The sequence below is a fragment of the Neovison vison genome, chromosome 13 (genome assembly GCF_020171115.1).
Source record: "Neovison vison isolate M4711 chromosome 13, ASM_NN_V1, whole genome shotgun sequence".
NCBI lineage: Eukaryota > Metazoa > Chordata > Mammalia > Carnivora > Mustelidae > Neogale > Neogale vison.
Genome location: NC_058103.1, coordinates 86,524,493 through 86,544,152, shown reverse-complemented (window position 1 = coordinate 86,544,152; position 19,660 = coordinate 86,524,493). Strand labels below are relative to the sequence as shown.

General features: G+C 54.0%; 3 protein-coding genes across 7 annotated transcripts in view; 2 read left to right on the top strand and 1 right to left on the bottom strand.

Moving 5' to 3' along the window:
- DNAJC17 (DnaJ heat shock protein family (Hsp40) member C17) overlaps positions 1-19,660 on the bottom strand; it is a 39,817-nt gene that overhangs the window by 895 nt on the left and 19,262 nt on the right. The window contains exons 2-11 of one of the 5 annotated variants that reach the window (XR_006381774.1): positions 14,546-14,615; positions 14,182-14,240; positions 13,877-13,964; positions 12,385-12,470; positions 12,043-12,139; positions 11,466-11,509; positions 10,938-11,015; positions 10,339-10,419; positions 9,779-9,889; positions 1,911-2,087 (exon numbers count right to left, since the gene is read on the bottom strand). Coding sequence is in view for 4 of the 5 variants with exons in the window: in XM_044231982.1 (XP_044087917.1) it covers positions 4,455-4,577; positions 9,779-9,889; positions 10,339-10,419; positions 10,938-11,015; positions 11,466-11,509; positions 12,043-12,139; positions 12,385-12,470; positions 13,877-13,964; positions 14,182-14,240; positions 14,546-14,615 (837 nt within the window). In the remaining variant the exon portion in view is untranslated. Of the gene's footprint in view, positions 1-1,485; positions 2,088-4,382; positions 4,578-4,834; positions 5,056-7,305; positions 9,007-9,778; positions 9,890-10,338; positions 10,420-10,937; positions 11,016-11,465; positions 11,510-12,042; positions 12,140-12,384; positions 12,471-13,876; positions 13,965-14,181; positions 14,241-14,545; positions 14,616-19,660 lie in introns of those variants that run through there. The other 4 variants (XM_044231983.1, XM_044231982.1, XM_044231985.1 and 1 more) reach the window with 4 other exon arrangements.
- GCHFR (GTP cyclohydrolase I feedback regulator) lies at positions 463-4,170 on the top strand. The gene is made up of 3 exons (XM_044231987.1): positions 463-627; positions 2,365-2,459; positions 3,648-4,170. Exons 1-3 carry the CDS (start codon positions 592-594, stop codon positions 3,769-3,771), a joined length of 255 nt encoding a protein of 84 aa, XP_044087922.1. The 5' UTR covers positions 463-591; the 3' UTR covers positions 3,772-4,170.
- Positions 6,988-7,515, top strand: C13H15orf62 (chromosome 13 C15orf62 homolog). Its single transcript, XM_044231986.1, has one exon. The coding sequence runs from the start codon at positions 6,988-6,990 to the stop codon at positions 7,513-7,515; it is 528 nt and encodes a 175-aa protein (XP_044087921.1).

Sequence of the window (19,660 nt, the reverse complement as noted above, 5' to 3'; positions counted from 1 at the left end):
CACAAGCGTCCCACTCCTGTCTCCCGTGCGCTGACGGAGCCCCCGGAGAATGTGTCCTGGGGACCAGAAGTGGGGATCCACTAAGAGCTTTAGAGGCGTCCCTGGGTGGGGAGGGCTTGAGCTTGGGAGGGACCTTTCGGGAGAGACCCGGATTCTTTCCTGTTCTGCTTCGACGGGGACGGGGACCAGCAGGACTTTGGAACCTAGTGCCCAAGATGTTGCAGAAAGCGGGAGCACGGTCAACACGCACGCTTTACAGCACGCCCCGCCGCAGCCCGCCTAGCCCGCTGGACCACCCCCCACTCCAGGCAGAGGGTGCGCGCCAACGTCCCAAGGCAATGTCCCAGAGCACGGCCCTGAGGGCAGGAGGCGGACCAAATCGTCAAGTGCGGGGGCGCGTCACGGGTGCCCGCTCCCGATTGGCCGGTCGCGGCAGTCACGGGCCGGGCGCACTCGGATTGGCACCGCCCGAGGCCAGAGCTGGAGTAACTGGACTCTGGGCGGCGGGCGCAGTCCCGGAGCTCGAGAGGCTGGCATCGTCGGCGCAGAGCCCAAAGCCCTGGGTGGGAGCCCGGCCGGGACGCGCGCACCATGCCCTACGTGCTCATCAGCACCCAGATCCGCATGGTGAGTACCCGCGCCCTGCGAGTTGGGATGGAGTTGTTTGGGGCCGGACGGGGGCAGAGAGAGCTTCCACCGCACCCTGGCGCCTCCCTCTCGGGCAGCGCCCGCCGGTGACTGGACCCGGAAGCCGCCCGGGACACGCCCCCTCGGGCCGCAGGTTGGGGGCTGGGTAAGCGGACTCGGCTGGGATCGCGGGGTTCGAGAAGTTCTGGTCCTCACGCGCTTCCAGGGCCGCTAAGCGGGTAGGGTGCGTGCGTCCCCGCCGGCGGAGTGAGCTCAGGGCCCTTGAGGCTCCTGTCCTACCTGCCCATCCAAGGAAGCCAGGAAGGCCTGGCCTCATGCGTACAGCACCCATTGCCCTACAGAGAGCGACTCCGCAGGGGTTGGGGTGAGGGTGGGTGGGTGGGAGTGGAAATACTTTGGGGAAAAGAGATTTGGAAAAGAAAACAACGTGCTAAGACACTAAAACACCTATGGCAAGGGCCTGGCCCATCCACAGCTACTAACAGCACCCTTTCCAGAAAACCTTTAGGAGAGAAAGAAGGGAGACAGAACCTGTGGTTAGAGTCAGAAGCGATGCTCCTTTCTCTGGGTACAATTTCCTCATCCAAGACAGTCCTGGTCGCCCCAGGAATCCCCTTTTAACTTCAGAATGGTTCAACTGGGCAGCCCAGCCGGCACCTCCGTTCTTTCCCACCCCATCAGCGCATGCACAGGTCCCGAGATGGAGTCAGTGGGTGCAGGTGGTGGGGTTGCCATGGGACAGGTGAGGTCCTGGCAGTGCCCTAGAGAACCAGTTACTTGGCCAGTTAAAATGTGCACTCCTGGGTCCCTTCCTAGACCTCCCAAAATACTCTCTACTCCTGGGGCTGGGGAATTCAGTGCTCTTCAGGCAATTAAAAAAAAAAATGTGCACACACACCCACACACACACATACACACACATATGTGTATATATTATTAAATAGTATATATAATTATATAATATATATGACAGCTTTACTGATATATATAGCATACATCTCAAAGAACACACCAATTTAAAGTGTACAATTCCTTATTTTTTAAAGCATACTCGAGTCGTGCAGCCATCACTACAACCAACTTTAAAACATTTCCATTCCCTTGAAAAGACACCCTGTACCCATGCCCTGTATCTTAGCAGTCACTCCTCACTGCACCTGAGCCCCCCAGCCCTAGGTAACCACTAATTACTTCCATGTCTGGCTTCTTTCACTTGTGCATTTTCGAAGTTCATCTGTATTGTAGGGGGCACAGGTACTTACCCATGCCTCTGTTTTGCTGGGTACGATCCCACTGTGTGGCTCCATCAGTTCATCCGATTGTCAGATGACAAACACTTGGGCTGTCTCCCCCTTTTGGGGTCTTGTGAATAATGCTGCGATGAACACTCCCGTACCAGTTTTTGTGTGGACCGGTTTTCGTTTGTTTTCCAGGTGATTCTGAGACACACAAACACGGGTAGTGATGCCCGGCAGGAAGATGCCAGGAGGCAGGCAATGACCAGCTTGGCTTGGAAGGGCTAGGGACGCCTCACAGCGCCTGGCCTGATCACTGAGGGCTCCACCCTTTCCCAGCTCATGCTCAGCCCCCCGTTTTCCTCAGCACCCTGTCCAAACCTGAACTGGCTCAGGGCCAACAGGCAGGGGAGGAAGGGCAGAGAGCCCTTCTCCCTCTCCCTGGCAGCCAGCCAAGCAGCCCTTGTGGCTTGTCTTGCAGGAGGTGGGCCCTACCATGGTGGGCGATGAACACTCAGATCCAGAGCTGATGCAGTATCTGGGGGCCTCCAAGAGAAGCGCCTTGGGAAACAACTTGTAAGTAGCGGCATTCTTAAGGATCTTCCCCCTGCAGGCCCCCAAGCACTGTCCCTGTTTCCTTTACACAGCCAAGCCCAGGGACGATGCCAGTGCCCAGCCTCAGAGGCCCTGCCTGCTTCATGGGGCTCTGTCCTCTGTGGGGTCAGTCCTGCCTGTGGCTTTACCGCAGCCCCCCAGCTTGCTCCGAAAGCTTTCTCACTGGCCCTCCCTTCACAAGGAAACCCGAGGACAGAGTCCAGCTGTGTGGAGGACTCCATAAGTGGACTGCTCCTTGCCCTGCCCTCTCATCTCAGAGCTGGACCCCATTGAGACAAAGACCAGCACAGAGAGAAAGGTTTCCCTCCGGCTGGCTAAGTAAGATAGCTAAACTCTACAAAAAGGCAGCAGGCAGCGTGGGTCCTACTTTCAGCTCGGCTGCTGCCTGGGGACTTGGCCACTTCCCCTGGCGTTCTTCACACCAGCTCCACAGGCTTGGAGCTCGAGAGAAGTGCTGCAAGAATGAGCCCCAGTTCAAAGAGGGGAGAAAGGAGGCAAGCTGGCTCCAGCCCCCTGGGTCAGAGTTGGAGGGCCGAACCCAACCCCATTCCTTTACCAGGAGGCATTTGCCTCCAGATGCCCAGCTTGGGGCTTGAACCCTTTATCTGACTGACAACCCTTCACAGTCAATCAGCCCTGAAAGAAGGGACAGCCAGCATTCCCTATGCCAGAGAGCAGCACCCAGAGCCAGGAGCTATTAGGGGTCAACCTGCTGCTCCAGGACCATGGGACAGGCAGGGCAGCAAGAGGGGGCAGAGCCCTGGGGGGCACCCTGGAGAGAACAGGCCATTCCTCCTGAATAGCGCAGTGGCCCCATGCACATGGGGCTATCGTCAGACTAACGTGGGTTCTGCGATCCCAATGACATTTGGAAAGCTACCTAACTCCTCCAAGATTTCTTGTTTATAAAATGGGAGCAATCATGGTACCTTCCTTAGGTTGTTGGGTGGAAGGAACAAGATATGCAAGCCCAGTGCTTGGCGGGGGAGGCGGCAGGGAGTGTGCACTTAGCCTGGCACTAGAAGGCACCCAGCAAGTATCCATCAGGACAAGGATTCCTGACCCAGCCTTGTCATCAGCAGACACCTGTGCGGGGAGTTGGTGCTGCGTGCCCTCTGACGCTGTCCCCTCTCCCCCTTCTCTTCACAGTTATGAGTACTTTGTCAGCGATCCTCCTCGCATAGTGCTGGACAAACTGGAACGCAGGGGCTTCCGTGTGCTGAGCATGACGGGGGTGGGCCAGACCCTGGTGTGGTGCCTGCACAAGGAGTGACCGTCTCACACTGAGGAGCACACAGAGCACCCCTTTTTTGAGCGGATGCCACGGGCCCTGATCCTGAGTCCCCATTCACTCACTGCCTGGCCCCTCTCTTCCCAAATTGTCATTTTCCTTAGCCGGGCACCACTGGCCTTTTCTGAATCCTGCCTCTGCCCTAGAGGATGGGGTGAGAGGGTAGGGCCCTTGCCCTGGTGCTCCCAGCTGCCCCTCCAGCTTTTTGGCCTGGCTGAGAGCCCTGGAGGAGGCCGTGTTTTGTGCGCAGGCTGAGGGGCCCGAAAGAGCCAGGCTGTCCCTGGCCAGGAACTGGGAGCCCCCAAGGAGCACAGCCCAGGACTGGGCAGGAGGGTCCTGCGTACCTGGTCCAAGCCAATAAAGGCCTGTGTCAAGTGCTTGCTCCTCTGTTCTGCTGGCCCACTGACTTTCACTGCGCAGAGCCCCTCCCTGGGGGTCGGCTCACTCCCGGGGAGGGAGAGCCAGGCCTGGGTGGAACCCTCTCGGGCAGAGTCCAGGAACCAGGGACGCGCCTGGTCGGGCCAGCACCCTACACCTACACATGCAATAGAGGTAGATTCTTGTAAAAAAAAAAAAAAAAAAAAAAAACAAGAAAAAGAAAAAAGAAAGGTTTATTGGTGACGTTCAAGAAGGGGGCTGTGGGTGAGTGGGCTGGAGTTAGAAGACTACGTGGGCTGCCCCACCTCGTCCTCCCGCTGCATCTGGGCGATCAGCTGTTGCCGCTCCGCTGCCTGGCGCATGCGCATCATGACGAGGCTCTCATAGTCCCTCTCGGACAGCACTGAGCCCTGGGGGGCAGGGGGCAACCAGGGGAAGTCGGTCAGGGCAGCAGGGTGCAGCCCCACATTCCAGACTTGGAGGGCTGGCCTAGGCAGAACTAGTCCTGAGTCAGGGAGTGAGGAGGCCCCATACTTCTCAGCGGGCCCTCCTCCCCTCCATCCGGAGCAGCTATCAGCCCCCACCCCCGAGGCCTTCCACCCACAGTCAGCCCTGTTCCATCTTGGGCTGAATCACTCCATGCGCCCGCCAGGCCGTCACCCTTCATTGCCTCCCCGCCCTTTATTTGACACTCCTTTCCGCCTCCTGTGGCTCCTGCTTCTCACAGGTTTCCAGTGATGACACTGTCAGAGGGACAGAAATGCCCTGGGCTCTGCGAGACCACCACCCCCTCCCGGCTGCCCACCTTCCCGCGGTGCACACTTGGCTCCTGCCTGGACACGAGAGCGGGGAGCCCTGCCCTAGAGCCAGCCTCCATCAGCCCCCGCACTGGAAGGAGAGAGAAACACGCATGAGGCCACTCCCCTCCTAAAAATACACACCAGGCCTGCTGGAGGGCAGGGCCCGTGCCTTTTTCTTTTATGATCTTGCCAGCACAGTGCGGGGGAGTAAGCAGTGCTATATGTTAATAATCAAAAGACTAATAAACAACCAACCCAACATGCCAGTGTTGTGGGCCCAAGAGGCAGCTCTGCAATGGAGCTCCGATCCTCCCACCTCCTCCAACCCCACACTGCCATAGGGTCTACCGCAGGGACCAAAGCACTTCTTCCATCAGTATAGCTAAAGCTGTGTGAAGAGTGAGGCCCACCTGAGCTGGCACACAGTGAGCCAGGCCAGGGGGTGCGGACACAGCCAACTGCAGAGCCTGTCCTGCGGCAGACCCAGCGAGTGCTTGCTCACTAATAAGCTGGGGGAGGTTCAATGGTCAGTGACCTGGGGAATATGAAGGGAGTGACCTGGGTTAAGATGCCAGACCATGGCCAACTGGTTTGAGGTTAGGGCTGTACAGAACCAGGAAGTGTGACTCAGCCCAGGACCACCACCCCCCACTGCCCGCCACTTCTCTGACCGTTCCAGCCTCCTTGTCTGGCCCAGCCTGTGGCATCTCAGAGAACAAGAGCCCTCCCAGCCAGGCCCACCTACCTAACCTGGCCCAGGGCACAGCTGACACTTCAAGGCAGCCCTGTGTGGCTCAGCCCTTTCCACAGCGGGGGGACCCCAAAGAAGGTGCAGGTGACCCAAGGGGAAGGACTGGAGCAAGGCAGGACCGGAGGCAGCAGGACCTTGGCCCTCAACTGCTCCCTCCTGCCCTGAGGCTATGGGAGTAAATCCAGGAAGATGAGAAACTGCCAGACTGGGTGTCAGGCCGAGGGGAGAGCAGCTCCCCCATTTCCAAGGTAAGGCTGCCCTGCAGAGCAAACCTTAGAGGCACCCTGGCATGTCCTGAGCCCAGCCGAGGGAGGGGCCAGCCCTTTATAGGCATGGGGCTGCTTCCCGTTAACACACCCTCTGCCTCTTCCCCCTCGTACCTGCAGGCTTGGCTAATGAGGGCCTGTCACCAGGCCCCAGGACTGAGTCACCCACACTAGTGACAGGTCTCTCTTCCTTCCCCAACAACTGTTCCACATGCCTGCCTTTCAATTAATACCCACCCTCCTGGGGCCCCTCCCTCGCAGACACTTGGGGGCTGAAGGGGGTTAGGGCCCCAGGCAGAGAGGCTGCAGGGGGAAAAGGAAGCAACAGTGGTGATGCACAAAGCAGGGCTGCCCCCAGAGAGTCCTCAGGGGAATCCGAAGCTCCCAGTGCCCGGGGGTGTTGGCCACAGCTGGCCCAATCCCAGCCCTCGGATGCTGCAATTACCTAAGAGCATGAAACCTGGCTTCCCACCTGACTGAGTCACCTGAAAACAACAATCCCCACTGCCACACACCGGCACAAACAGCCAAGCCACTCATCAGAGTCCGGGCGCTGCAGCGGAGAGGCCAAGTTCAGGGGACGGGAAGGCAAGGTGAGCGAGGGCCCACCCAGAGCGGCGGCCCCCAGGGAAGCAGCCCAGGCCGCTCCAGCACCAGCACCGCGACATTCATCATTGGCACTTCAGGTGGGGCTGCCCGCACTCCGACTCCAGTAAGTGCTGCTTCTTCCTCCTGGGGTTTTTCCCCATTGTCCGATCAAGTAACCAGGCCAAGCCTATCCCTCTGGGAACTCCTGTTGCCAGGAACTCCCACCTCTCAGCTCTCCCAGACAAAAGCACCCTCGTCCCAGGACCTCTTGCTGCCGCCCAACATGCTGGCCAAAAGTCTGTGCTTCTAGCCAGGGCTGTCCCCATGCTCTAGCCAGTCACTGGTCCAGCAGGGGCCCCAGGGTGACTAGCTACTCTTGAACTGGGCTGCTTGTCTGCTGGCTCCCCTGCGTGCCATGGAGACCTGGCGGAAAGGCTCCTTCCGCAATGCCTCCTTCTTCAAGCGACTGAGCCTGGGGCGGCCACGGGGACTCCGGCGACAGGGCAGCGTGCTCAGCCAGGCGAGTACGGCTGGCGGGGACCACGAGGAGTACAGCAACAGAGAAGTCATCCGGGAGTTGCGAGGGCGGCCAGATGGCCGGCGCCTGCCTCTGTGGGGGGACGAGCAGCCCCGGGCCACCCTGCTGGCCCCACCCAAGCCTCCCCGCCTCTACCGAGAGAGCTCCAGCTGCCCCAACATCCTGGAGCCCCCGCCCGCCTACCACACGGCCTACTCGGCCACCCTGCCTTCTGCGCTCTCCCTGGCAGGCGCCCTCCACCACTACTCTGACAATGACCTTCTGGACACTCCCCCCTTCCAGGAGACACCTGCTCCAGACCTCAGTGATCCCTTCTTCTCCTTCAAAGTGGACCTGGGGATTTCACTTCTTGAGGAAGTTCTACAGATGCTGAGGGAGCAATTTCCGAGCGAACCTAGCTTCTGAATGGGGTGCGGGTGGGCAGAGGTGGGGTCACTGGAAGAGCCGGAAGCCGGGAAGGAGGGTACAGCTGCAGATTCAGGAGAATTAGGGAGAGAAATCCAGGGTCGTGCCTGCCCTCCAGGTCCTGAAGTCCTCCACATCACCGGGGAGCGGAGGCACAGAGGCAAGCTGGAAGTGCTGTGAGGGGGCACTTGGTGGCAGAAGCCCTGAAGGCAGTTGGCTGGGCTGGGCAAGGGAGGCCACGCCTGTAACCACAGGGACCGGGCGGAGGCCAGCAGAGGGGGAGGACAGCACAAGGGGTGAGTCCAGGGGAGTGGAGGACATGCAGACTGCGCGGGTCAGACAGGTGTCCTGCACCGGCCCCTCAGAACCCACTGTTAACAGAGAGGCATCACAGGATAGGGCAAGGCAAAATGGGTCCCACCCACTAACTATGTGTGGCTGTTCAAATTGAAATTAAGTAAAATTAAGAATTTAGTTCCATGGCTGCACTAGCCACATTTCAAATGTTCAGCAGCCACACGTAATGAATGGCTACCACTTTGGACAGTGCTGGCTGAACATGAACATCCCTGGAGAAAGCCCTAGCAGGCAGCTTGGGTCTAGGCCATGGCCTGGAGCCATGAGTGCGCAGTGGGGTAAGGGGACAAACAGGACCTGCAGGGAAGGGGAGGGACTGGCAGAGTAAAAAAAGAGAGGCAGGTAGAGGTGCACAGTACAACTCAGGGGGAAGGGCAAACAAATCACTTGCCAAAAAGGGACAAGACAAGCCGCCAAGGCAGCTGTCCAGAGCACGCCTGGTGCCCAAGGAAGAAGGCTATAGGGAATGGCAGCCAAAGGCACAGGCACAGCCTGCAAAGGGGTGCTTGGGGCAGTTCCCAGAATTTTAGTGATGGGAACCCTTGGGAAATGTAGCGGGAACAGTGGCAGATTTCCCTTTCTGCCCCAAGAGCATAGGAGAACTGGATCGGGAATGGACACGAAGCCTGTGGCTGTTACTGTGAAGCAGCTCAGCAGGTCTCTAGAATCCTCCACCAGGATTGAGGAGCTCTGCCTTGCCCAAGCCCCCTGACGATGGGGGCCTGCTACCCAGGGCCAGCCCACTGGTCAAGGCCAAGGGCTGTGCTACTGCCCCCGTCTCATGGCCTGGCCAGAAGACTTGCAACCAGAACTCAGACTGGCTGGCCACGTGGTTCTGACACTACAGGCCTCTCCAAGCCTGGCAGAGAGGGAGAGGAAGCTTCGACGCACACGGCTTCCATACCCATACCGACAGCCTCCCTCTTCCCTCCTCTGTGTGGACTTGCGGAGTTCAAAGGCTCCCCTCTGGATGCAGGAGAAAATGAATAAAGTCCTTTGTAACATGGCCTATGGAGTGTCCTCTGGGGCTGTGAAATGCTGGAACTTAACAGTGGGGAATGAGGTCTCTAAGGAAGGGCTCCTACCCGTTCATCTTTCTCCTCTGTCCAGGTCCTGGGCCACACTCCCAGCCAGCTGAGAGCACAAAGGAGAGCAGGCACAGCTGAGGCAATGAGAGCAAAGTCCTGTGGACCCTGGGGACCCTCTCCCCCACGGAGTGGGCTGTGAGCATGGCAGCCTGAGGCTCCCAACAGATTTCATTTCAGGGAAGGGACAGCTCTGGACCCGAAGGCTCTCGGTCCTGCCAAAGTGGGCCAGTGTAACCAGGGCCAGGTGTGTGCAGGTGGCAAACAGAAACCCTCACAAAGCTGGAAGGCTGAGAGCCAGCGCCAGATCTGTGCCACACCACAAGGCATCTGTGCAGGCAGCGCCCTGGAACCGGCAGAGGCGCCAGTGCTGGTACTGAGGCGGCTTCCTCTTGCCTGCTGGCCCCTGCCCCAGGCAGCCCCAGACACCCTGGGAACAGGAGCTGGTGGGAGTGGCAGGGGACAAGAGGGCACTCAAGCTGTCTGCAGCACCAGGTAGTCAAAGCACCCAGGGCTTCACACAACAACCAAGCAGCCTGGGGGCCAGAAAAGCCCCTCAGGGTGAAGGTAGGAGCCCCAGCCAGACACGGGTTGTGGCGGGAAAGTAAGGTCTAAGTATTCTGTGTGGGCTGGGGTCCTAGCACTCAGAGACAGAAAGAGTCAGGACAGAATCCCAGTCCTGTTTAGGCTGGCAAACCTGCCAGTCTCACTCTGCTCCTGACAACCTGGATTTGGGAGGAAAGGGCCCCGAGCAGAGCCCAGACAGGAAAAGGTCCCACAAACCCTGAGCAGACCCGGCTGACGGAGGTGTGGTTCCTTACCTGTGACAGTCCTGAGTGGCTGGGGTCCCTCCCACCCTGGGGTCGTCCCTCCAACCAGGAAATCTTCAGAGGGTTATCAACCAGGCCCACTTCATTCTGGACAGCCAGCTCCTGCCAAACACAGTACCCAGTCCTGGTCCCGTGGCTCCAATCAGCCATAAAGTGGCTCTCTCTACACCAGCAGAAAGAACCAGGAACCAGCACTGTCATCCTCCAGACAAAACCAAGCAACCCTCACACAATGATGGGCTGAAGCTTTAACCCTCCTCATGGGTGAGTGGGGGATATGAGCCTTCTAACTTGGGAGTGGGGAGAGAGGCAAAGCATTCCTGAAGGGTATGCCAGCTCCCAAAGGAGGGTAGAGGGTGTGAAGCAGGAAACAGAGTCGGCCTCTGCTCTCCCTTATCTTTACTTGCTGTGCCTCTACTCTCGGGAATTGGTGGGGGCGTGGGGGAGCCTCTGGGAGTATGGATACCTAAGCTCAGAAGGCCCACAGTACTGGCTCCTACTCTGAAATAGTGGGGCCACCATGGACCCCCAAAGCCTCCCCCAGCACTCACCGCAGCCTTGATGGTTGCGAACTCTACCACAGCAGTGCCGGCCTTCTTACTAGAAAGCACCAGGTTAAGCACCTCTCCATACTGTAAGGACAAGGGGGTCCCAGTAAGCATGGCTCAGCCTTTGGGAGCAAGACAAGTCTGGGTTGGCCTGAGGCCTGCCGGGGCATTTTTGGCTGGCTGATAATGCTTTGTTGCTAAATTCCCAGAGAGGGATCAGAGATGGGAAAGAAAGGAGATTTGTGCTGCGATGTGGTAGCAAAGGAAAGGAGACCTGGGCAAAGGACTGAAGATTCAGACTGTCATCAAAGGTGGGAAAGGGGATGGGGCTTCTGTGCCACCTTCCCACCCCGTCTCTTCCCACACACTACAGATGGCAAGGTCCAGAGCTGGGCAGGGAGGGCGACACGAGACTGGAGGGGACATGGCAACACAAGAACCAGATGGCCGCTGGTGGAGAAAGCCTCTGGGCTGCCCTGTGGTCTGAGAGACAGCAAAAAAGGCTGGCAGAGATATTAAGGGAAGTTTAGGCGTGGAGATTCAGGGTTTTGGCTGAGGTATGGGCAGAAGTGATGGGAAAGAGGGAAGGTGGCAGGGCAGACCTTCTGGAAAAGCTGTAAGAGAACATCTCTGGAGTAGCCGCCTTTTGACTCATCTTCCTTCTTGCACTTCCATTTTAGCTGCAAGGACAGCAATGGGCACCACCATTAAACTCTGACCTCGGCCTGAACAGTGCCAGCACCTGAGCTTAATGAGTGGAGCAACACCTTGATGGTCTTCTAGGCACTTGTCATCTAGGGAGTGACCCCGCAAAAATGTGTTTCTCTTGAAAACAGACAGGCAGGGTGGCCTGCTCACCTGAGACCACACTTCCACCCCCACGAGATGTTCCCCTTCCAGGGTTTCTGGGGAGCGCTGCCCGGCAATTGCCAGGGCTAAGAGGGCTTTTCAGGGTGAGCTCCGAGAGGCTGATCTGATCCCTAGGCAGCAGGAGGATTGGAAGGACCTGGCAGGTGGTGCTGGCTCCCAGAGACCTAGCATCCCTGCCAGGACCCCTAGAACCCCCAGAAGAATCTGTTCTTATTGATAAGGGGTACTGTGCAGTGGCTCATGGGTCCCACAAGGCTCACCTTTAGCTTAGGGGTTCCTCTGCCTTCAGGACTTTCTGACTTTCCTAAAAAATTTGGGAAAATTAGCAAGGTAGAATACGAGGGAGGCAGCAGGTTCTCTAAAGGAGACACAACCCAGAGCCTGAAGGACCTATAAAAAGTCACTCCTTACCAAGAGCACTATCTGCCCTGCTGATGAGCTTCACGGGGGAAGTAGAGGCAATCCCACCCGCACCCAGAGGAGCTGTTCCCTCAGGGGCGGTCTGCCCAGCTGAAGGACACTATTAGCACTTTACCAACAAAAGCATAGTTTTACTGAAACAAAGTATCCCAGAACCTTCCCCCCTACCGAACTGCTCTAAAATAGAGTCAGCTCTGCTTCGGACTCAAACAGGGCCAGCAGATTTCAGGCAGAGTGAAAAACAAATAGGCCCCAGAGAAGTGGTGGGAAGAAGGGACAGGTGGCGTATGTCTGAGTCAGGTGCCCCCAGGGCTCCAAGCAGGTGGAAACCTCCAGAGCAACTCCACCAAATAGCCCGTGCGGTCGCTCTGGGTATCTGCCTCAGAGAGGATGTCAGGGGATGTGAGGGATGCGTACCTCTCAACCTCTGCTCCCACTCCTGGCGTATCTGCTCCTGGATCAGCTTCTGCTGCTCCTCCAGCTGCCGGGAGCCCTCTTCTCGAAGGCGTTCGATCTGCAGAGCGGGGTTGGGGGGGAGTGACAATTCTGTGCAGATCCAATTCCAGGCTGGCTGACCTTGTGAAGGTCCCTGGGAGGCTCCACCTGCAAGCTAGGGCTCAGCAACCTGCGGGTCGGACAGATTACCCAGACCCCACGGAGGAACAGGGAAGGGCATGCCGTCCACAGCCACAAAAGCCACCCAGGCCCACCCTCCTCCTTTTCCTGCAGATGGATTTGGGCTAACACACCCAGACGCACCTCCTGCTCCAGTGTCCTGGTGCTCCTGCTTTCCTCCTCCTCCTCACTGCCGTGGGCCTGGGCCTGCCGCTCTCGGGCCTCCAGGTCTGGGCATGAGAGTTAAGTGACCCAGTGTCTGGTCTAAGCAGTTTCTACATGGCCGCAGCCCACCCAAAGTCTCACGGAGGGTGAAACCACAGAGTAGCTCTCCCCGTCCCTCCAGCCCCATGTGCTCCCAAGTTAGTCTTCATCGAGAAAAGTCAAAGCACAGAGGAAGTATAGGCTTCAGCCGAGTGGCTGGGGTCTGCAAGAGTTAATCAGCTCCTGCTGACCAAGCTGGTTCTCCGATCAGTGAACAGGGTGTGGGCGGCTGCTTAGGTCAGCAGCCCAGGGCCATGTGGCGGGGATGCCGAGGGTGGAGTTGCTGGCCTGCTCCTGTGGTTTGGCACCACAGCCTGACCTCAGCCTTGGTGCTGACGCTTCTCCCACCGCAGAGATCGAGGCCCCACCGTCTTCTCTACCTCCCTCTCAGCCCACATTTACCAAGTCTCACTTGGGACTAGAGTCTGGTGGCTCCTACAGCAATGGCAGAGTCCGTGTGAAGACATCACCCCATGTCCTGGAGCCCTTCCCACCTTCCAAGAGAAACCTGCCTGTGGCCCTAGGCCAGGCCAGCTACTGTGACAAACCCTCCTCTCCAGCCTGGCACTCACGGCTTTCTTCTCAGGGCACTTTACTTACCTAGAATCACCAGGTTTTTTTGTTTGTTCTTGATAGCAAGATGGAAGAACTGGGATGGTATATGTACATATTAAATATATGGATGTCAAATAGGCAAGAAGAAGGGGAGGAAAATTGGGTAAAGACCATCTGGAACAATCTTACTGCAGTGATAAAAATGTTCTAAAGCTGATTTACAGTCACAGTTGCACCATTTGGGAAATTTCCTCAAAATCATTAAATCGTACACTTGCAATGGGTAGATGATATTCAAAATACACCATAATAAAACTGTTTATTTAAAAAAAAAAAAAAAAAAGAATGCCTGGGCCTATTTGGATCCTTCTGAGGAGACTCCACAGAGTGAAAGCTCCATGCAGAAGTGAGGCTGGGATGCACAGAAAGATCCAAGATGGCATGGTGATCAGGAACACAGGCTTCAACCATACCGTGTGGGATTAAATCCCAGCTTCAGTGAGTTCTTACCCTTTTGGTACCTTAGCTTCTTTATCTATAAAAAATGGGTTTGGTAATACCCACCTCCTTGGATAGTTGTCGTAATTACAGGAGGCTGGAAAGCATCTGTCACAACGCTAGCCGGTAGTAAATCTAGTCACTGCTGTTATTCCTAAGAGTGTCCTTCAGGACCCACCCCTGACAGCAGGGCTGTGCCCAGAGCTGGAGCCGAAAAGTTCAGAGGTGCTAGAATCATGGCTCCAGGAAGAAAGGTGAAGGGCTGTGTGAAAATAGCCCAGGGAAACCAAAGGCCACCCAGCACCACGATATCACCTACCAAGCTTCACTTTCTTCCTTCTCTCATCAAGTTTCTGGGTCCTCTCCGCTGCCTGCTTCTTGGCTTTCCTGACCTTGTCGTATGCAGCCTGGCAGGAGAAAGGAACACCAAGGAGCACTCAGCTGGCGGACTAGCCCAGAGCACAGCCTTGCAGTCCCAGGGCCATTGGGAGGCAGCCTGGCAATCAGGCCTCAGGCTAGGGCCACAAGGACTGGGCTACTGGGCAGAGTACAGGGGACTGAGGCCGAGGTGCTACAGTGGGCTCATACCACAGGGACAAGGCAATTGGAGGAGGATGAGCTTACCCTGGCTGCAGCATCGGTCAGTACCTCCAAGGCCTGAGAAAGCTGGTGGAAGAGCTCAGCTAAAAATACATATCAAAAAAGAGAGAGGAGAAAATGAAGTTGGGCTTGATGACGGTGTGCTCCTTCAGAAAAGCACCTCAGAGAAGCCACAGGCTGGCAGGAAGGCAGATATCAGCAGATGATGGACCAGCAAAGGAAGGGGGTTGCACAGGCAACTGACCAGATGCCCCCCAAATGCAAAGTGCAGGCTTGGGGCTGCCTGCATGTGCAAGCACTCCCCAGCACGCCCATGCGGGCGGAGACGGGGGGAGACACCATGTCCTGGTGAGCAGGTCTCACCTTCCCACACCTGGGAGAGTCTCACCTGCTCTGGGATTATCCGGGTTTTTGTCTGGGTGGCAGGAAAGGGCCTTCTGCCTATAGGCCTTCTTCACCTGGAAGAGCCAGACAAAGTGGTTATTCACTCTCTCACCCCAGGACAGACAGGAAAATCTCACTAGAGCGATAAAGGGACTCCCGGGAGTGCTCCCCCACGCTATAAGAAAGGCTGGAGGCTCCCACACGGGAACACTCACCTCACAACCTCTGGGGAGATTTGCAGTGGGGAAGGCAAAAGCCATGGAGGGAGCTGACTGCTGTCCTACAGCAGGGAAGCTGGGCCTACTTCCTGCTAGGCACCAGTGTCCCCACAGAGAAGGGCTCCTGGTGCAGTGGGTTTCTTTACAGCCAGCCATACAAGTTTTAAAATGTATTTGCCTTCTGATCACCCGTAGAAATTTGGACTTGTACAAGTATCTCAAAGCAAGCATACAAAAATGTCCACTGTACTAGTATTTATTTATTTTTTAGAAGTTGGGGTTTTTTGGGGGGTGCCTGGGTGGCTCAGTCGATTAAGCAGCTGCCTTCGGCTCAGGTCACAATCCCAGAGTCCTGGGATCATGCTCTGCATTGTGGAGGGGGTGTCCCTGCTCAGTGGGGAGCCTGCTTCTCCCTCTGCCTCTGCCTGCTGCTCTGCCTACTTGTGCTCCCTCTCTGTCAAACAAATAAATACATCTTTGTGGGGAATAACAAAGTTGTGAGTTTTTTGTTTGTTTTTTGTTTTTTAAAAGATTTTTATTTATTTGACAGACATATCACAAGTAGGCTCAGAGGCAGGCAGAGAGAGAGGGGGTGGGAAGCAGGCTCCCCACTAAGCAGAGAGCCCCATGTGGGGCTCGGTCCCAGGACCCTGAGATCATGACCTGAGCCGAAGGCAGAGGTTTAACACACTGAGCCACCCAGGCGCCCCTGTGTTTTAGTTTGTTTGTTTGTTTGTTTAAGTAGGCTCCTGCCCAGCCCAGCGTGGACCCCAGTTCAGGGTCTTGATCTCATAAGGGCTGAAGAGTCAGACGTTTAACCAAGTGAGCTACCCAGGCACCCCAAAAGATTTTATTTTTAAGTAATCTCTACATCCAACATGGTGCTCAAACCTACAACTGTGAGATCAAGAGTTACACACACCACTGACTAAGCCACCCAGGCACCCCCATTTACATCTTATTTTATACTTTTCTGTAGTTCAAATTTTCAAACCTTAAACAGGTCTTATTTTAAAATCATTTTTTATAGTCAACAGGGGTTATCTTAGTTATGGTCCATCTTTGGTTTTTATCTTGTACCTCTGAATTAAAAGGAAAAAAGGTATTATTTCTTAGGTTAGTGAAAATAAAGAAACAGAGCCGCCAAAATTATCTCTCATTTATAGCCAGCTCCACTGTTTTAAAGGCAAGGCAGAGCACAAAATCCCAGAATCTGCCTCCAGTTCCTGAGGCCTTGTTCTCACTTCTCCCTGCACACCTTACCTGCCACTCAAACCTCCTGCGAGGAGAAGCTTCTGCACAGAACTTCCTCAAGTAGCTAAGCCAACTGGCTTTCTAGGTTTCTCAGAGGAAACCAATAAATACTTCTACCCAAAGTTGCTAAGTAAGGACGTTCAGAGGCAAGCAGCCAGCACCAGCAAGGGAGGGCGGTGGCCGGGTGCCTCACTCCACTACCACCTCGGACCTCAGGGATGTGCTGCCATCTACTGGGCTACGGCGGGCACTACAGCTTCACGGCCAGGGCGACCACGCCCATCAGGCGCTCAGGGCGCACCTGGCTCAGCCCAGGAGACAGATTCCACTCTAGGACAGGATCAGCCAGGGTGAATGTGTGCCTTCCTACACTCTTTCCCAATCGTCTACCTGTGCTCACCTGGTCCACGTGCTGTCCTCCCCAACCCAATCTACCTTTTCACCATTAAAAAATAACATCCGGCTCTGATTTCACTATTAAAAAATGAATTAGAGAAGAGGTGATAGTTTTATATACAGTTTACATTTGAAATGTCATCTTTACTCTTTCAGCCCCTTATCATTCATCTTTTCTCCCTCTTTCTTTTGCCTCCTCCACTGTACCCCTTGCTTCATTTCTTTTTCATTTAAAACTAAGCCTTTATTATATATTCTTTATATATTAGGGTCCTATATTTGCTGGGTTTCTTTTTCTTCTTCAATAAGTAAAACAATACTAATGTTCTTTCCCCAGTCCACCAACCCTCGCTTCAAGTTCCAGCATTAACTGGATGGTGGGTATCCTTTTAAACCTTCATCCTTAAAAATAAATAAATAAATAAAATAAACCTTCATCCTTGACTATGCCAGCAAATAGGGCTCTTTGGGGTTTTGTTTCTTGCCTCTCTCCCACTCCTCTCTCTCTGAGATGGGTGAAAAAGGAAGAGGCAGGGAGAAGAAGGTGTGTGTCACCTCAACGTGAAAGCTGCCTTCCCTCAGACTGGACTTCCTCAGTACCAGGATGAGGGCTGTGGCTACCGATGTTGGGCATTTTGTGGAAGACAGTTTCTTTCGTATCATGGGGCTATTTAAAAGTATTAGATGTTCACTTTTATAAACCTGAAACAGACAGTAAAAGGGTGAAAAGAGGCAAGAAGGACCAGTAAAAAAGCAAGATAGAAAGAACATGTTCTGTCTGAGGACACTCGGGTGGCTCAGTCGGTTAAGCATCTGTCTTCAGCTCAGGTCAGGATCCCCAGGGTCCTAGGCTCGAGTCCCATATCGGGCTCCCTACTCAGCCATGGAGTCTGCTTCTCCCCCTGCCTCCCTCTCCCTTTCCCTCTGTCACCTTTCTCCCTCTTCTTGGGCTCTCTCTGACAAAGAAATAAATAAAATCTTAAAAAAAAAAAAAAAAGGAGCGTGGGTGACACATTCATCATTTTTTTTTTGAGAGAATGCTTTATGGACTTCATTCTAAAGGAATGAAGTATTTATTAAAATATTAAGATATTAAGCACTGTTGTGTGTTTTATAATTCATTTTGGATGTTCTATATAAAAGAAACTGGTTTTTTGTTTTGTTTTGTTTCGCTTTGCTACACAGACCTTAGAGTCCAGATGCCTGTGGGACCTGAGTTGGGTTTAGGCATTTATTTAAAAAGAATCATGTCGGGGCGCCTGGGTGGCTCAGTGGGTTAAAGCCTCTGCTTTCGGCAAAGGTCATGATCCCGGGGTCCTGGGATCGAGCCCCGCATCGGGCTCTCTGGTAAGTGGGGAGCCTGCTTCCTCCTCTCTCTCTCTCTCTCTCTCTCTCTGCCTGCCTCTCTGCCTACATGTGATCTCTGTCTGTCAAATAAATAAATAAAATATTTAAAAAAAAAAAGAATCATGTCTCCATTGGTACTTAAGGACTATTCTCTTGTGCATAGCTGAGTATTTGTAATTATGTTTCATATTGGGCATTCTGCTGCAAAACCATAAAAAAGGGGACATGGAAACAAAACAAAAAACTTGGTTTTGTTTTTACTTAAATAGGAAAACAACTTGTCTAACTGAAAAAAATTAATTATGTAATAATATGAAATTAATCTATCTATATATTAATTTGCTTCTTTTTAAAAAAGATTATTTATTTATTTATTTGACAGAGGGACATCACAAGTAGGCAGAGAGGCAGGCAGAGAGAGAGAGAGGAGGAAGCAGGCTCTCTGCTCTGAGCAGAGAGCCCGATGCGGCACTCGATCCCAGGACCCTGAGATCATGACCTGAGCCTAAGGCAGCGGCTTAACCCACTGAGCCACCCAGGCGCCCTATTAATTTGCTTCTTTATCAAGTCTCTTTCCAGAATGTGTTCCTTTGACAAATGTCTGTAACAGTGTCATCAGATTTTTTTTTGAACCAACAGTATAACTAGACCTAGGTTACCTCCATTTGCATGGACCCGGACCCTGTCTTAACTCTGCCCTTCCAGCTCCACACTCTCCGCAAATTTACAGCTAAATACAACTGCCCTGGGGTGCCTGGGTGGCTCTCTTGGTTGAGCATCTGCCTTCCCAAGGGTCAGGATCCCAAGATTCTGGGATTAAGCCCCATATCGGGCTCCTGCTCAGCAGAAAGCCTGCTTCTCCCTCTCACTCTGCCAACCACTCCCCCTGCTGTGCTCTCTCTCTGTCAAACAAATAAAAAAATCTTAAAACAAATTGATGTATCCAGACCACCGGACTCCCTCAAGGCCTGGCCTGGACCTCAATTTCCAAACCATCCTCCAAAGGTATAAGGGACTGATCATTCTGTATTTCAAGATCCTATCAGAAAAAATTACCAGTCTCAAGCAATAGCTGGTTATTAGCAAGAAGAGAGGTAAGGCCAGAAGGTCAAGGTCAGGACGGTATTCATGCCCAAGAAGAGGTATCTAAGGGTAGGAGGAGAGCTCTCTAGAGCCCTTAAGCACAGCACTGAATCTACCCCACCTCCTGGGTCCACTGATGGAATACCTAGGAACAAAGAGGCTGAACTGGAGTCGGGATATAGAAAAAATCAGGTATTTCCCTGATACTGAAGAGGAAGGACACTGCTTAGCAAGGAAGATGGTCATGAAAACAATGAATGACATTATTTTGTGTGATGCCATAAGAGTGGTCCATGAGAGGCACCTGAGTGGCTCAGCTGTTAAGCATCTGCCTTCAGCTTGGGTAGTGATCCCAGGATTCTGGGATTGAGCCCCACATTGGGCTCCCCACTCAGTGGGGAGCCTGCTTCTCCCTCTCCCACTCCCTCTGCTTCTGTTCCCTCTCTCACTGTGTCTCTCTCTGTCAAAAAAAAATAAAATCTTACAAAAAAAAAAAAAAGAGTGGTCCATGAGAATGAAAACCTAGAAATAAATCCAGTTACCTGGTCAATTAATCTTTGACAAAGAAGGGATAAATACACAATGGGAAAAAGACAGTCTTTTCAACAAATGGCCACATGTGTGAAACTGGAGCACTTTCATTCACCATACCTAAAACACTCAAAATGGACTGAAGACCTAAATGTGAGACTTGAAACCATAAAAATCCTTCAAGAGCACAGGCAATAATCTCTCTGACATCAGCTGCAGCAGCATTTTTCAAGATATGTCTCCTGAGGCAAGGGAAATAAAAGCAAAAATAAACTATTGTGACTATATCA

Bases quoted from the DNA above. Each gene is read 5' to 3' on its own strand.
- GCHFR (XM_044231987.1), top strand. From the start codon at position 592: ATGCCCTACGTGCTCATCAGCACCCAGATCCGCATG. The intron at 628-2,364 runs GTGAGTACCCGC...CTTGTCTTGCAG, and splicing joins TCAGCACCCAGATCCGCATG to GAGGTGGGCCCTACCATGGT. The intron at 2,460-3,647 runs GTAAGTAGCGGC...TTCTCTTCACAG, and splicing joins AGCGCCTTGGGAAACAACTT to TTATGAGTACTTTGTCAGCG.
- C13H15orf62 (XM_044231986.1), top strand. From the start codon at position 6,988: ATGGAGACCTGGCGGAAAGGCTCCTTCCGCAATGCCTCCTTCTTCAAG.